Source organism: Chiloscyllium plagiosum, unplaced genomic scaffold (assembly GCF_037043375.1).
Source record: "Chiloscyllium plagiosum isolate Xiang-an unplaced genomic scaffold, Cpla_swu_hap1 HiC_scaffold_25, whole genome shotgun sequence".
NCBI classification, from domain to species: Eukaryota; Metazoa; Chordata; class Chondrichthyes; order Orectolobiformes; family Hemiscylliidae; genus Chiloscyllium; species Chiloscyllium plagiosum.
In genome coordinates this window covers 13,654,641-13,670,644 of record NW_028270163.1, presented here as the reverse complement: position 1 = coordinate 13,670,644, position 16,004 = coordinate 13,654,641, and the positions used below count along the sequence as shown (strand labels likewise).

General features: G+C 44.0%; 1 protein-coding gene across 9 annotated transcripts in view; it reads right to left on the bottom strand.

Annotated features, from left to right (window-relative positions):
- LOC122562023 (putative uncharacterized protein MYH16) overlaps nt 1-10,338 on the bottom strand; it is a 276,206-nt gene extending 265,868 nt beyond the window's left edge. For 8 of the 9 annotated variants that reach the window (XM_088000458.1, XM_088000463.1, XM_088000459.1 and 5 more), the window contains exon 1: nt 10,203-10,338. In XM_088000458.1, coding sequence (XP_087856584.1) covers nt 10,203-10,286 — 84 coding nt within the window. In that variant the 5' untranslated portion in view covers nt 10,287-10,338. The remainder of the gene's footprint in view (nt 1-10,202) is intronic. The other variant, XM_043714426.2, reaches the window with a different exon arrangement.
- Between the last annotated feature and the right edge of the window lie 5,666 nt (nt 10,339-16,004).

Sequence of the window (16,004 nt, the reverse complement as noted above, 5' to 3'; positions counted from 1 at the left end):
TAAATGGCGGAGCAGGCTCAATGGGCTGAATTGCTCACTCCTGCTACTCGTTTTTATATCCTGGAAATCTTTCACCTTAATCTCATTTGTGTTTTACCCATTATTAGCTGAGGATATCGTTGGCAAGATCAGCATATATTGTTTATTTCTAAAAGTCCTTCAGAAGCTGTTGCTGAGCTGTCTTCTTCAAGCACAGTGATCCTTGTGGTGTAGGGACATCCTTGGTGCTATCAGGAAGATAGTTCCAGGATTTTGATCCAATGATTGTGAACAAATAGCAACATATTTACACCTTAGGATGGTTTATTGACTTGGAGGGGATCTTGATGCTGGTGAGTCCATGCATTTGCTGCCTTTATCCCTGGAAGTGTCAGAGCTTGCAAGTTTGGAAGGTGCTATTGAAAGAGATTTGGTGAGCTGCTCCAGTGCATCTTGTAAATGCTACACACAGGTGTGGGTTGAGGAGAAAGTGAGTGCTTGAAATGATGGGCCGGGTGTTGATCAAGCAGGGTTGCTTTTTCTTGGATGGTGTTGAGTTTGTTGCTGGAATTGCTGGTAATGCAGCTGCCAGGGGAGATCACACAGGAAGGAGTGGGACCAGGAATGGTGGGATCAGGGGGAATGGAATTGTACTCACTGCAGATGGTTGGAGGAGAAGTTAGGTGACTGCAAGGGTGGGAGGAAAGGGGAAACCTGGACGTGAGGTCCAGGCCAATTAGATTGGAGTCGGTGGACAGGGGTTTGAATATTGAGGAGCCGAGAGATCAGAAATAAGAGTTTGGAAAGTGAATTGCAGGTCAAAGTTACTTGCCTTTCTCTGGCATAACTTCTGTACAGCTGGTTTCCCCAAGCATGTTCAGCAATGACACTGGCTGCCTCAGTGTCAATTAACATTGCAGATACAAAAACATGGGTAAAAGATGTCATAGCATCATACAGTATGGAAACAGAACCTTCAGTCCAACCAGTCCATGCCGACCATAATCCCAAACTAAATTAGTTCACCTACCTGAACTTGGTTCATAACCCTCCAAATATTTCTTATTCATGTAATTATCTAAATGCCTTTTAAACATTGTATCTGTACCCACATCCACCATTTTCTATAGAGGTTCATTCCACACACGAGCCACTCTGTGTAAAAACATTGCCCCTCATGTCTTTTTTAAATCTTTCCCCTCTCACCTTAAAATATGCCCCCCAGTCCTGAAATTACTTACCAGAGGGAAAAAAATACCTGCCATTCACCTTATCGACATCCTTCATGATTTTATAAACCTCCATATGGTCACCTCTTAACCTCTTATGCTGCATTGAAAATGTCCTAGCCTATCCAACCCCACCTTATAACTCAAACCCTCCATTACAGGCAACATTCTGGTAAATCTTTTCTGTACTCTCTCCAGCTTAATAACATCCTTCCTATAGCAGGGCAACTGGAACTGGACACTACTCCAGAAGAGGCCTCACGAATGGCCTGTACAACCTCAACATGACATCTCAACACTAATCCTCAAAGGCCTGAGCAATGAAGGCCAGTATGCTAAACAACTTCTTAATCATCCAAGTATACATGATGCAAACTTCAACACATGACCCAATGCCCTAATTTTAATTGTATCAGCCTTCCCTGTTTTTAAAATGTCTTTTGCTCATTTCATTCAATTTTGCACATCCAAGCACCTGAGAGATGTGCCTACATTTTACCCATCATTTTGAAAATTTAGAATGTTGCAGAGAGCCTCCAATTATTAATGAATGTGCTTCCATTTAAGAACAAAATGAATGAAACTCAATTTTTAAAAATTCCTGAAGTGTGTTTGAAGAGCATTCAAGTTCCTTGAAGTTCTTCCATATTGCAAATTGGCACCAAAGTCCTGTCTGAGTGACATGAGCACATATTTTTACACTTGAAGTCTTCCACCACTCCAATTAGATTGACAGGGGAGGATATTCAGAAGATGGAGTTGACATTTGTACTGCTGATCATATTAGTCAAGGCAATTAATCAGTGGTGATTGCTGATCCCTAAAGGCCTGTTGTGAACCAACAGCCCTGCAGTGCTGTAACCAACACCTTAAAATGGGTTTTTAGTAATAATATGCATTTGCTAACGGACCAGCAAGGGACAAGCATAGACCTGCTACTTGCAATAGATGTGAATCACTTTTGAGAAGCTGAAATACAAATTGGATTTAAGGCCTCACATTCTTCATACATGACCTCATCTTCAATACTATATTATTAGCCATTTTGGAAAGCTGACAATCCAAACAAAAATGGATTAGACCAAGTTATATAAAAAATCATGTCAAAACACAGAAGTTTCTGCATAATCAGACTTCCCTGTTCAACTAAAGAATTTTCTCCAATTCATGCCTTTTTTCCATCCCTTCTCTTGTTAAGTTGTGCACAGCAGAATTCCACAAGCAATGCCAAATCAGAGTTTACCCAAATGGTCAATCTTTGAGCAGGAGTCTGGTCAGAGAATCCCTGATTTTTAACCAATAGGAATGGGGTGAACAAGAATGCAGGGGGAGAAGGAGGAGATTAAGTGGTGGCTAGGCGGATGTGTACTGGACACAACATGGGCAACTGGATGGATCAAAATCCTTGCTGACATGTGCTCCACCTTCCCCACACAGACTGCAGCAAATGTAGACACTCCATCACCACTTCCTGAACAGCAACTAAGGCATGAGTCACTTGCTATTCCTACATACTAAGAATATTAGTTTTTTTAATAAGCCTATATCCTCCCACTCTGCACCCCTACATCACCAACTCTGGTTCAAAGTTGATCATGTGACACCTACAAATGTCAATGCATTTACCAACTAATGGTCAAGTCCTAATAAAATCAAAATGCAGCAGATGCTGGAGATCTGAAATAAAAACAAAAATTGCTGGCAATATTCGACAGGTCTGACAGCATTTGTGGAATGAGAACAGAGTTAACTTTTCAAGCCCAGTATGCCTCTATATAGTCTTGATGCGTTAACTCTGTTTCTCTATCTGAAGATGCTGTCAGTCCTGTAAAGGTCAAATCCTCTTTGCTCGAATATTTTCAATTGCAGCATTGAGCCAGTAGTTGTTGGTATCAAATTCCAAGAGCCAGGAGACTGCCATGAGCATGGCAAGAGAGAAAGGGGAGGATAGAGAAATGGGAAAACTGAAAGAGGGCTTTGAATCTGATGAGAGGGAAGAGATTAAATGTGGGGAGAGCGTAGGAAGAGAAGAGGAACTTTGATTCACTGAAATTGTCCCAATAACCAATAGTAACATGATAATATTCAGATTTTCTTCATGACCAATAATAATATCCACTCAGTATAATACCAATGCCCCAATAGTCTAATTATAATCCATAGGCATTTCGACTCATAAGCCAGAGACCAAGGTAATATTCTGGGAACCTCTGTTCAAATTCCACCACATCAGATGTTGGAATTTGAATTCAATTTTAAAGATCTGGAATTAAAAGTCTAATAATGACCATGAAATCACTGTTGTTAAAAGCTGTTGTGGTTCACTAATGTCCTTTAGGGAAGAACCAGGCTGTCTATACCTGGTCTGGCCTATATGTGACTCCAGACCCACCGCAATGTGGTCAACTCTTAACTGCCCTTTGAAATGGCCTAGCAAGCTACTCAGTCGTATCACACATTAAACAGGAAAGAAGAATGAAACTGGGTGGACCACCTTGCATTGACCTGGTCACTGGAAATGACAATGGCGCACACAGCTCTTTTGACCATGCAAAATTCTCCTGACTAATTTCTGGGGTTAGAGCCAAAATTGGGAGAGCTGTTTCACAGACTAGTCAAGCAACAGTCATACTCATAGAATCATACTTTACAGACAATGTCCCAGACACCACCATCATCATTCTTGGATATGTCCTGTCGCATTAGCAGACCCTGAGACCTGGTGGCACAGTGGGATACTGAGGGAGTTGTCCCAGGAGTCCTCAACATTCACTCTGGACTCCATGACACCTCGTGGCTTCAAGACAAACATGAGCAAGGAAACCTCATGCTGATTATTATGCAACACATCTCCTCGGCTGATGAATCAGTACTCCACCAGGTTAACAACACTGAGGGTGGCAAGGACACAGAATATAGTCTGAGTGGGGGATTTCAGTGCTATTGCTAAGAGTAACTTAGCAGTACCACCACTGACCAAGTTGGTTGAGGTCTAAGGAATATAAATGTGAGACTGGGTCGGGGGTGAGTAATGAGGGTATCAATAAGAGGGAAGAACAAACTTCACCTTGTCCTCACCAGCCTGCCAGCTTCAGGTGCATCTGCCCATGACAGTAGTGGTAAGAGTGAGTGCCATGCAGTCCTTGTGGAGACGTAGTCCTTACATTGAAGATAATGTTGTGTGACACAATCACCATGGTAGATAGGACAGACTTAAGCCAGATTTAGAAACTCAAGACTGGACATCCATGAGGCATTGTGGGCCATCAGCAGCAGCCAAATTGTATCCCAACACAATTTACAATCCCATTGCCCAAGGTATCCCCCACTCAAATATTACCATCAAGCCAGAGGAATCATTCCTGGTTCAATGGAGAATGCAGGGGGGCACAACAGGAGCAGTACCAGGCATACCTAAAAATGAGATGTCAACCTGCTAAGCTACAAACAGGACTATGTACCAAGCAACATAACAAATCAACAACCAATGAATCAGCTCTGCAGTCCTGCCACATCCACTCATGAACGGTGCTGGAGTATTGAACAAGTCACTGGAGGAGGAGTTTCCACAAATGCCCCCATCTTCAAAGAAGGAAGAGCCTAACACATTAGAGCAAAAGATCAGGCTGAAGCATTCACATCAACCTTCAGCCAGCTGTACCCTCTGAGTACATAATTAATCTTTACCTCCTCGAGAGGTTCTGACAATCACAGAGCTGTCTTCAACCAATTTAATTCACTCCATGTCAGATCAAGAATCTGCTGTGGACACTGGATAGTTAAAAGGCTATGGGTCCTGCCAACATTCCAGCAATAGTACTGAAGGTTTGTGCTCCAAAGGTTAATGTGCCCCTAACCAAGCTGGTCGATGAAAGCTACAACACAGGCATCAACCTGACACCGTGGAAAATTGCCGAAGTATATCCTTAACACAAAAAGCAGGACAAATCCAACTTAATCAATTACTGCCCCATAAGTGTCCTCTCGATTATCAATAAACTGATGAAAGGTGACATCAACAATACACTGGAACCTCTCAGCCCGTGACCTCATTGCAGTCTTAGTTTAAACATGGGCAAGAAAGCTTAATTCCACAGGTGAGAGTGACTACCATTATCATCAAGGCTATATTTGACTGGGTGCGGCATCAAGGAGCCTGACCTAAACTGGAGTCAATGGGACTTGGAGGACACTTTCCACAAATTGTAATCATACCTGGCCCGAAGGAAGATAATTTTGATTATTGGAAATCAGTCATCTCAACTCCAGGACATTTCTGCAGGAGTTCCTCAGGGTACTGTCCTAGATCCAAACATCTCCAGCTGCTTTATCAATGACGTTCCCTCCATCATAAGGCCAGATATAGGGATGTTCACTAATGGATGCACATTATTCAGCACCATTCGTGAATCTCCAAATACTGAAGCAGTCCATATCCAAATGCAGCAAGACCTGGACAATATGAAGGCGTGGGCTGATACATGGCAAGCATGGTTAGTGACACATAAGTCCCATGCAATAATTATTGCCAATGAGAAAGAATCTAACCATTATCCCTTGACATTCAATGGCATTACCAGGCTTAACATCATAGGGGTTACCATTAACCAGAAACTGAACTGGACTAACCATACTTGACTATAAGAACAGGATAATAGCTAGGAATTCTGCAGCAAGTAATTCATTTCCTGACTCCCAAAAGCCTGTCCATCATCCCCAAGGTACAAATCAGGGATTCGATGGAAGACTCTCTACTTGTCTGGATGAGTGCAGCTCCAGCACCATTCAAGAAGCTTGACAACATTCGGAAAAAGCAGCTCCCCTGATTGGCACAACATGGACAACCACTCAGTCACACCTCCACTGACGCATAGCAGTACACACCATCTACAAGATGTACTGCATAAATGTGCCAAAGCTCCACGGAGAGCAATTTTAAAATGCACAACCACTTCTATATTGAAAGACAAGGTAAGCAAATATATGAGAACACCACCACCAGCAATTCCCCTCCAAATCACTCACCATCATGGCTTGGAAAGAGGTCATTGTTCCTTCAGTCTTGCTGGGTTAAAATTCTGGAATCCCCCCTCTAGAGCATTGTGGGGCCACCTACGCCACATGGACTGCATGGGTTCAAGAAGGTAGCTCAACACCAGTTTCTGAAGGGCAACCAGGGATAGTCTGGCCCAGAGGCCAATGGAAGTGCATGGTCAGCTCCTGAGTTTACTCTGTACAAACTGCCTTGTAATCTAGTTTGAACCCAGGATATCAATCCTGAACTGAGAACCACAGCTGGAGCGGATTTCTCACAGGTTGAAACTAGGTAGCACAGGCTGATCTAAACTAATCCAAAAGGTTGCCTAAAGGCCAATAGGTTCCATGTTTGAGTCACTTCTTACAGAATATATTCTCTCAACCTCAGCTCAGTGCCAACATTTCAAAACCACATCTTAGGTCTACACTCAACAACAGAGAATGTTCATAGAGCAATAGAGATTATACTGTAGGAAGAGGTTATTTGGCTCTTGCTACCTGTGCTGACAGATTCTTATGTAACTCAAATCCCTCCTCTTGCCCTTCCACCATCCTGCAATATTCTTTTTTTTCAAATCGATACACTTCTCTCTGTCTCCATGACCACTTGTCCTGAAGCATCCCAGGATGTAAAAGATTGCCATTCTTTTCTTATGGTAAATCAGGAATGGACAATAAATGCTGACCTAGCCAGCAACACCCACAACCTGTGAGTGGTTACCAAATAGTTTAAAAACCTTCTTTCTCCACATTCCCTTATTTTTTGGAGCAAAAACTCCTCAATCTCTGATCCTCTCTTCCTGAATTCCAATTACTATCCCTTTTATATCCTCAGCACTTACTTCTCCCTTTCTCAGTCTCAATCCCCTTCTCTCTGGTCCATGATCCCTACTGGCTTCATACATCCACCCATCTCATCTCTCTCTTTGTCTCAAAACCCTCAGCCTCACAGTAAGAAGCTAGAGCTTTCTTGTGATGAGATGGCATGGGGCATGGTAGTTTGTGGCGTGGGGTCGGGAAAAGATGGAAATATGCAAAGGAGGTGCCTTTGGGGCAGAAACTGATAATATCATGGAATAAGGCTCAGGTGAGGGGCTGCCACTATGGGAGGAAGTAAGGTTCTAAGTTTTCCTATATTGCTTGCAATCATGCTTGGGTGATTCTGATCCCATTCCAAACAACCAAAGGACAAAACAAGCAGGGTAAAAGGTTGGGGGGAGGGAATTTAATAAGTCTAGGCTCATGCCTTATAAATATTAAATAAGAATAAATTATAAATATTATAAATATTGGAAAGCTGATCTGAAACTAAAAAGGGCTAGTTTCACAAATGTAATATGGTAGCAAACCTACAATCACCTGTACTCCAACTGCCTCACATAGATTGCTGCCGACATTAGAGACTGTTTATGTAAACCAGTCCCGCTGTAATTACACCCTTCCCACTTGCTATGAAGTATACCTTTTCAACTATCCTTCTTACTATTGCTCAGTCTGTATCGTGAAGACATTCCTGTCAATGAAGTCAATTTGGCTTCAAGAAGAATTGAGGTATTATACAGGATGGGATATGAGATGTAAAAAGTGATTGAGTTTCACCTGTATGGCCTAGCTCTTGTTATTATTCTCTGTCTGATACCCTTTTTACTTGAAGACTACCTTTGGCTTTTACATTTCAAGTGCAATGTAGAATCAGTAGAAAGGTCAGCTGGTAAGCATGACAAGAGGAACTACCTGGTTTTTGAAAAAATTCAACATGCAAACTACACAATCTTGTGCAGAAGAAACATGCATCCTTATACATATATGAATGACCAAAATTTACATAGATTGTTGTGAGTTGTCAAGTTAATATTGAGGTCAGGTATAGCTCAGTAGTTACACTCTCATTTCCCATCCTGAAGGCAACTGGATCTGACCCCACTCCAGGGAATGAAACATACAATTGGCTTCAGTGTAATACTTAGGGGCCACTGCACCATCAGAGGAGCCATCTTTTGAATAAAGCATTAAACTGTCCTATCAGGAGGATGCAAGCTACCTCATGGCACAATGTGAAGAGCAGGTAAGTATTCCCCAGTCCCTGGCCAACATTTTCCTCAACCAATCCCACGGAAACATGTGATTCATCATATTGACCTTAATGGGAGCTTACTATGTACAAATTTACCATCATCTTTCCAACATTATAACTATAGCTATTTTTCAAATGTACTTTCATTAACTATAAAACACTTTTTGCCTTTCTAAAAACAGTTTTTGTTCTGTATAAATATACATTTTTACTCTTTTCAGTGTAAAACATTAAAAAAAATATTGCACGTAAGATTAACTGTGGACATGTATACTTTAACTTTTAATCAACATCATTAAAAACCCTTCACGAAAAGCACAATGTGGACAAATTCTATTTTAGGAGAAGGTGAGGACTGCAGATGCTGGAGACCAGAGCTGCAAATGTGTTGCTGGAAAAGCACAGCAGGTCAGGCAGCATCCAACAAGCAGGAGAATCGATGTTTCGGGCATGAGCCCTTCTTCAGGAATGAGGAAAGTGTGTCCAGCAGGCTAAGATAAAAGGGAGGGAGGAGGGACTTGGGGGAGGGGCGTTGGAAATGCGATAGGTGGAAGGAGGTTAAGGTGACGGGAGTGGAGGTTGGGTTGGTGGGGGGTGTGAATCTGACGAGGGAGTCAACCGCCACCAGGACAGAACCCCACTGGTCCTCACCTACCACCCCACCAACCTCCATATACAGCGTATCATCTGCCGTCATTTCCGCCACCTCCAAACGAACCCCACCACCAGGGATATATTTCCTTCCCCTCTCCTATCAGCATTCCGAAAATACCACTCCCTACGTGACTCCCTCGTCAGGTCCACACCCCCCACCAACCCAACCTCCACTCCCGGCACCTTCCCCTGCAACCGCAAGAAATGTAAAACTTGCGCCCACACTCCCCCCCTTACTTCCCTCCAAGGCCCCAAGTGATCCTTCCATATCTGCCACAAATTCACTTGCACCTCCACACACATCATTTACTGCATCCGCTGCACCCAATGTGGCCTCCTCTATATTGGGGAGACAGGCCGCCTACTTGCGGAACGTTTCAGAGAACACCTCTGGGACACCCGGACCAACCAACCCAACCACCCTGTGGCTCAACACTTCAACTCCCCCTCTCACTCCACCAAGGACATGCAGGTCCTTGGACTCCTCCATCGCCAGACCATAGCAACACGACGGTTGGAGGAAGAGCGCCTCATCTTCTGCCTAGTAACCCTCCAACCACAAGGGATGAACTCAGATTTCTCCAGTTTCCTCATTTCCCCTCCCCCCACCTTGTCTCAGTCAAATCCCTCGAACTCAGCACCGCCTTCTAAACCCATAATCTTCTTCCTGACCTCTCCGCCCCCACCCCCACTCCGGTCTATCACTCTCACCTTGACCTCCTTCCAGCTATTGCATTTCCAACGCCCCTCCCCCAAGTCCCACCTCCCTACCTTTTATCTTAGCCTGCTGGACACACTTTCCTCATTCCTGAAGAAGGGCTCATGCCAGAAACGTCGATTCTCCTGCTCCTTGGATGCAGCCTGATCTGCTGCGCTTTTCCAGCAACACATTTTCAGCAAATTCTATTTTAGTCCAAGCTTGCATCTTCACCTTACATAAATCAAATATCAGTTGCTGCAATACAGGTAAACATCATTATAAGTATAAACTTTTAAATGAAGCTTTTCAGTAAAAGTTTATCTTTTGATAAAACTGACAGAACCAATGATAGAAGTCAGCTGTCAGTCCATGCATTACAAGATAATATAAAGAGTCAGAGTTGCACTTAAATCAACACAAAACATTGCCAATTTATGCTGAGTAGTAAAAGCACTATGCTGTCTCTTTAACCATGTATAAACTAAGGACAGCTTCCGAAGTGAGATTAAGGATGGCATTTCTGTCTTACATGTGCTAGAGGCTTGACTTGAACACTAATAGTTGGACGATACTGACGAAAATCTGTTTTGATCACACAAACTTTCCTCTCCATTCTCCCAGCCTCTCATCCCGCCATCACTCAGGCATCAAGAGGAAGCGTGTGAGACCAGCACTGGCAGCTTGCTGTTACCTGACCCTTCAGAAGTACTGAGAGAGAAGGGTGAGCGAGAGACAGAACGAGAGGGAGGGGGAGGGTGAATCACTGAAAAAAAAAACTAAAGCTTCAGCCAAGCCCTAAAGCTAAATTGAAGTGGAGAAAATCTCCCTCTGCTTTATAGCGTAAAGAAACCCCGCCTGCAAGAAACCAGCCAGCTCAGGCATTCAATTCCTCTCTTATCTGATCAAGGAAGCTCAGTTGTATTAGCTAAGCAGCAGGCTGACATTTGCAGACACACATACTGTACCATATTTACACTTCCAGAGATTGGAGCATGAGAGCACTCCACAGTGACCAGGATAACCCTTTCAGCTTCAAACCTTTTTGCTCTAACCCTGACTGGGACAGAGAAGGAAAGGTTCACCGGCCATTTCACAACACATTTTGCCTCACAAAGGGTTACAAACAAGACTGCAAGGAGCTCAGTGCTCTCACAGGGCCGCTGGATGGCTGTGGGCTGTTAGCTGGTTGCCAGAAAGTGTGAAGCAAGAAAAAAATTAGGTGTATATTGAATTGTTGCCAATATCTCTCCTTTTAAAAGGTTGATTTAAAAGAATAGTCCTTATCACAATGGGTGACCCATCCAAATCTACACACACTCAATTACAGACAATTTAAAATACTTGATCTCAATCAATCATAATTCCTGTTACTTATTTCCACATGGCCACACCTAACTAGAAGTGTCCTTTGTTCCTTTTTTTATATTAGATACACAGCCAAGAACTTATAGTATGTGATCTTGATGTAATGGATTCTATGTTACAATAGTGATGACATTTCATGACAAATAAATTGCAATACTGTGCTTTGGGATGTCCTGAGAATAGGATGTCCATAAGACCATATTTTTCAGTCTCTCCAAATCAGTGCTTTGTGGTACTGTAGGTCTCCAATATACTGCTTTGCCTGTACTTTTTCTGTTTTGGTTTCTTGCACATCCCAGCTTTCCTTCCCTTCATTAGTAACGGTGCCTGCTTCATGTCCAATCGCCAAATATTGACCACTTCCTCTGCTTTCTAACCCTCCTTTCGAGTTCTTCTTTAAAGCCTGGTTTTTGACAAAACTTCATCATCTATCCTAATATCTATGATTTGGTGCCACATCTTGTCCAATAACTCTCATGTGAAGCAGCTTAAGGAGAATTACACACGTAACCCAGAAACATGCCATTCGGCCCAGCGAATCCATGCCAGTATTTGTGCTCCATTTGAGCCTCTTCCCATATTTCCTCATCTATATCTTTGCTTGTAATCTTTTATTTCTCATAGTCTCACCGAGCTTCAGCGCAAGTACAATTAGTTTATTAACTTCAACCACTCCCTGTAATAAGGAGTTCCATATCATCACCATAAGATGTTCTTTCTACATTTCCCTTGACTATCTTACATTGATGGCCTCTTGAGATAGCAGTGCTAATCACTGAGCCACTGTGCCACCCATGGATTTGGGACCTGACCACCTGGCCCATTTGTCATGGAGATCATGATATTGTGGATTAGAACTGCTTTTAGGCAGGGAACTGAGGAGGATAAAACATAGCAAACACTCCATGTTTCGTCAACTAAGGTTTGAGACATGTTTAATATTATTTATCAATTCGGTCCTGTGGTCTGCCATTTTTAATGATTTGGCTATTAATACTCTGAGATTTCTTTCCTTCTCTAGCCCATTTTTTATTTTCAAAGTAATATATGACTTCTCTTTTTATTTAAACCAAAATTGGCACCTGACACCTGTGCTGAAATTAATTTGCCCATTCTGCAGGTTATCTAATATCTTGTAATTTATTGCAGTTACCCTCAGTTTTGAATATTCCTCCTAATTTGGGACTTTCACTATATTAAAGACAATGTACAAATGCAAGGTGTTGTTGTTGTTATAGCTGTATAAATGGACAACTGTATAATAACTGTTGGATTCATACCAACAAAACTACATCCTAATGTAAGCTGGAAAAATGGAGGTACTGGCATTAGCTGTGTGCATGACAGAGCTCCTTCTGCTGGTTTCTAAGTATAACCTATCAGATTGAAATAGTATACAGTTAGCCTTCCGCTTCTTGCCTTCCATACAACATGATTGGTAACCTGCTTATACATTGATACTCATGCAAACATATTTCACATGGTTGAACATGGTAGACTGCAAGTTGTGAATGACCCGCTTAGGAATTTGTGATGTGTGCTTTGTTAGTGGTGTCTAAAAATGTAGGCAGGGACGGCTGATGCTATTTTATATTATACTTTACCATCTACTCCCCTGTGTAGTCTAGTAGGCTACATAGAGTTAAAGCTTCCTTAGTCTGTCGACACCTTGGAAGACTAGTTTTTTTCTGAGGAGATAGAATTTTCCAACAATTTGAGTCTACTTTGTGTAGGCATTGCAACGGCAGCTATACTATTTGCACTCACCTGCGTGAAGTTACCATGTACCAGTGCCAACAACATTGTTTGTGCCTGATTTCATTAACTGATGAGATTATGGTGCATAGCAGATGCACTGTGGCCAAACTGTCAGGGACAATCTGTACATGCAATTCTTTCTGTGACCACTTCTTTTCAGAGTGAGAGCATGAAAATGCTTTGACCCAAACAGTAATGTCAAAGGCCCTAAGGCATGTGTTATGCCCCGTAATGCGATAAAGATATGACTAAATTTAAAGCTGTATTTGTAACCTGGACTTAAAAGTTTTAAAGATGTGGGGGCAACAGGTCATGTGACATTTGCAAAATCAGCTCCCCACAAGACCTAAAACTCAGGCAAACACTTAATTAAAATACAAACAATCCCAACCACGTAAATCTCCTAAATCCTTTTACTGAAGGTGGACTATGAAATAACTGCACAGAGGTCAGTATCCAATCACCAAGTCACTCTTTATGTACACCTGCACAGTACATGAACTCTGGCCAGCCAGCTCAGAGTGAGTTCTTAGAATGAGGAGACTCTCTGAACCTCCTGTTTTTTTTCCTGGTTATAGTATTTTATTAAACAATTCTAAAACAGTTTACAAATAAAAAGTTAACATTTACAGCTATATACAACAGCAATTTTACAATACAGACCGAGCAAGACCCCATCCCTCCCAACTTCTGACCACTTTAAGGCAGCCCGCCCCGACACACCTTCCGGCTCTCGGTCCACCCCACGTCCCTTCCAGTTCTTGGTCCGCCCTGACACACCTTTCAACCACCTCTAGGACAGCCCACCCCGGTTGACAGCAGTCAGGATGGCCTACCCACCTTCTGGCTTCACTAACCACCCTCAACACCTTTCGACCACCTCTAGGACAGCCCGCCCCCAGTACCCACCCGGGGTGATAGCGCTGAGGATGGCTACCTGTCTTCTGGTTCTCGGTCTGCCCCTACACGCCATTGGGCTCTCGCCCACCCCGATGTGCTGTCCGGCCAGTGGGCTACCTTGACACACCTTCCGGCCACCTCTAGGACAGCCTGTCCCCCTTCCCAGGGGCGACATCATGCAGGGTAGCCCATAAACCTTCTGGATCTCAGGCTGCACCTACACGCCTTCTGGCTCTCGGCTGACACACCTTTCGACCACTCTAGGACAGCCCGTCCCGATCACTTCTTCTTGGGACGACAGTGCTCAGAACGGCCTACCCACCTCTGGCTCTCGGGCTGACTGGCATTACCCAGCCTCCGGGTCTCAGGGGGACAGCTTTCAGGACGACCCAGGAGCCTCCCAGCTCACAGTAAGGCCTGCCAGATCCAGGGATACGCAAGACAGTGCAGGTGATAAACCCAACAAGAAACATGATAGAGTTAATTGTGAACAAACAGAGTCCTTTCTGGTACACACAGAGTCCAAATATAGAGTCTTCAAAAATAGAGAGTCCATTCTCAGGACCAGAGTCCACTCCAGTTTATGACATGCACTGTCAGAAGTGGAGTCCACTCCAACTGCAGAGTCCACAGCTAAAAACAGGGTCCCCAATCAAGGGCAGATTCCACTCCCAAAGGCAGCAAATACACACCCCACAGGTGTTCAGTCTCCATGGAGTTCTGGCCCAGCCTTTGGAGAACCAGGGCCACTCACAGGAACACAGTACATTTTAAAAGGTGCAGTTAACTCACAGGGGTTTTGGTCCAATCCTGAAGGCAAGGTCTTCTCCAAAACTCCAGGATACAGCAAGCACTCACCTCCCAGCACACACACAGGTATTCAATCTTCAGAGGCCCAGTCCCAGGGCTAGGCCTCCCCACAGGAACAGCTCCTCCGGTAAAATGTACGTCTTCCACAAGGGCTCAGTCAAAATACCAAAAACAATGAGGACACATACAAAAACCAAACAAAGAAAAATAGAGTCCAAGGCCTAAGCCCTACCATAAAATTAACATTGTCCTTTTCTCAAAAGTAAAAAAAAATAAACACACAGGCTGTCACCAGCCAGTGAAACAATAATCCCCTAATGAGAATTGAGTTACACCTGAAACACATTATGTACATCAGGGGTTTAGAAATCAGTCCTCACTAAAGGAATACTAGTTAACAAACTGGCTAAATAATTTAGCCAGTTCAGGAATCAGGTTTATCTCCCTCAAAAAAAGGAGCAGAAACCAACTGCAACAGTAACACTCTGTGCTGGTTGGACCACAGTCAGAGTCAGTCCCCTAAGTTGAGAAGACCTCTGAATCTCCTGTTTTTTTAAAAATTTTATTAAACAATTTCAAAACATCTTACAAAACAGTTTACAAAAAGACAGTTAACATTTACAGCTGAATACAAGAGACAGCAATTTTACAAGGGAGAGGAGCAGCCAAGCCAGGCCCCAAACCCTACCGTTCAACCAGTTTACAGGGAGATGAGGACAAACCCCAAATCCCAGTTTCAAGCATGACAAGACAACAACAATGACATTTGTACATAAATGCCAATCCAGTTACAGAGGAAAAAAAGTGCATACAATACAAACCCAGCAAGCCCCGTCCCTCCCACCTTCCGAGCACTCTAAGGCAGCCCGCCCCGACACACCTTCCGGCTCTCGGTCCACCCCATGTCCTTCCAGTTCTCGGTCCACCCTGACACACCTTTCGACCACCTCTGGGACAGCCCGCCCCAGTACCGCCCGGGGTGACAGCGCTGAGGACGGCTACCTGCCTTCTGGCTCTCGGTCTGCCCTACGTACCATTGGGCTCTCACCCACCCCGATGCACCATCCGGCCAGTGGGCTATCCCGGCACACCTTTTGACCACCTCTAGGGCAGCCCGTCCTCTTCCCTGGGACGACAGCATGCAGGGTAGCCCACAAGTCTTCCGGGATCTCAGCCTGTCCCAACGCGCCTTCTGGCTCTCGGCTGCTCTGACACACCTTCTGACCACCTCTAGGACAGCCCGTCCAGATCACCCCTTCTCAGGACGACAGCGCTCAGAACAGCCTACCCACCTTCTGGCTCTCAGGGCAACGGGCATTGGAGTGGCCTACCCAGCCTCTGGCTTTCATGACAGCCTACGAACCTTCAGGGTCACAGGATGCCCTACCCACCCTCTGGCTCTCGGGGTGACAGCTTTCAGGACGACCCATGAGCCTCCTAGCTCACAGTAAGGCCTGCCAGACCCAGGGATACACAAAATAGTGCAAGCGATAGACCC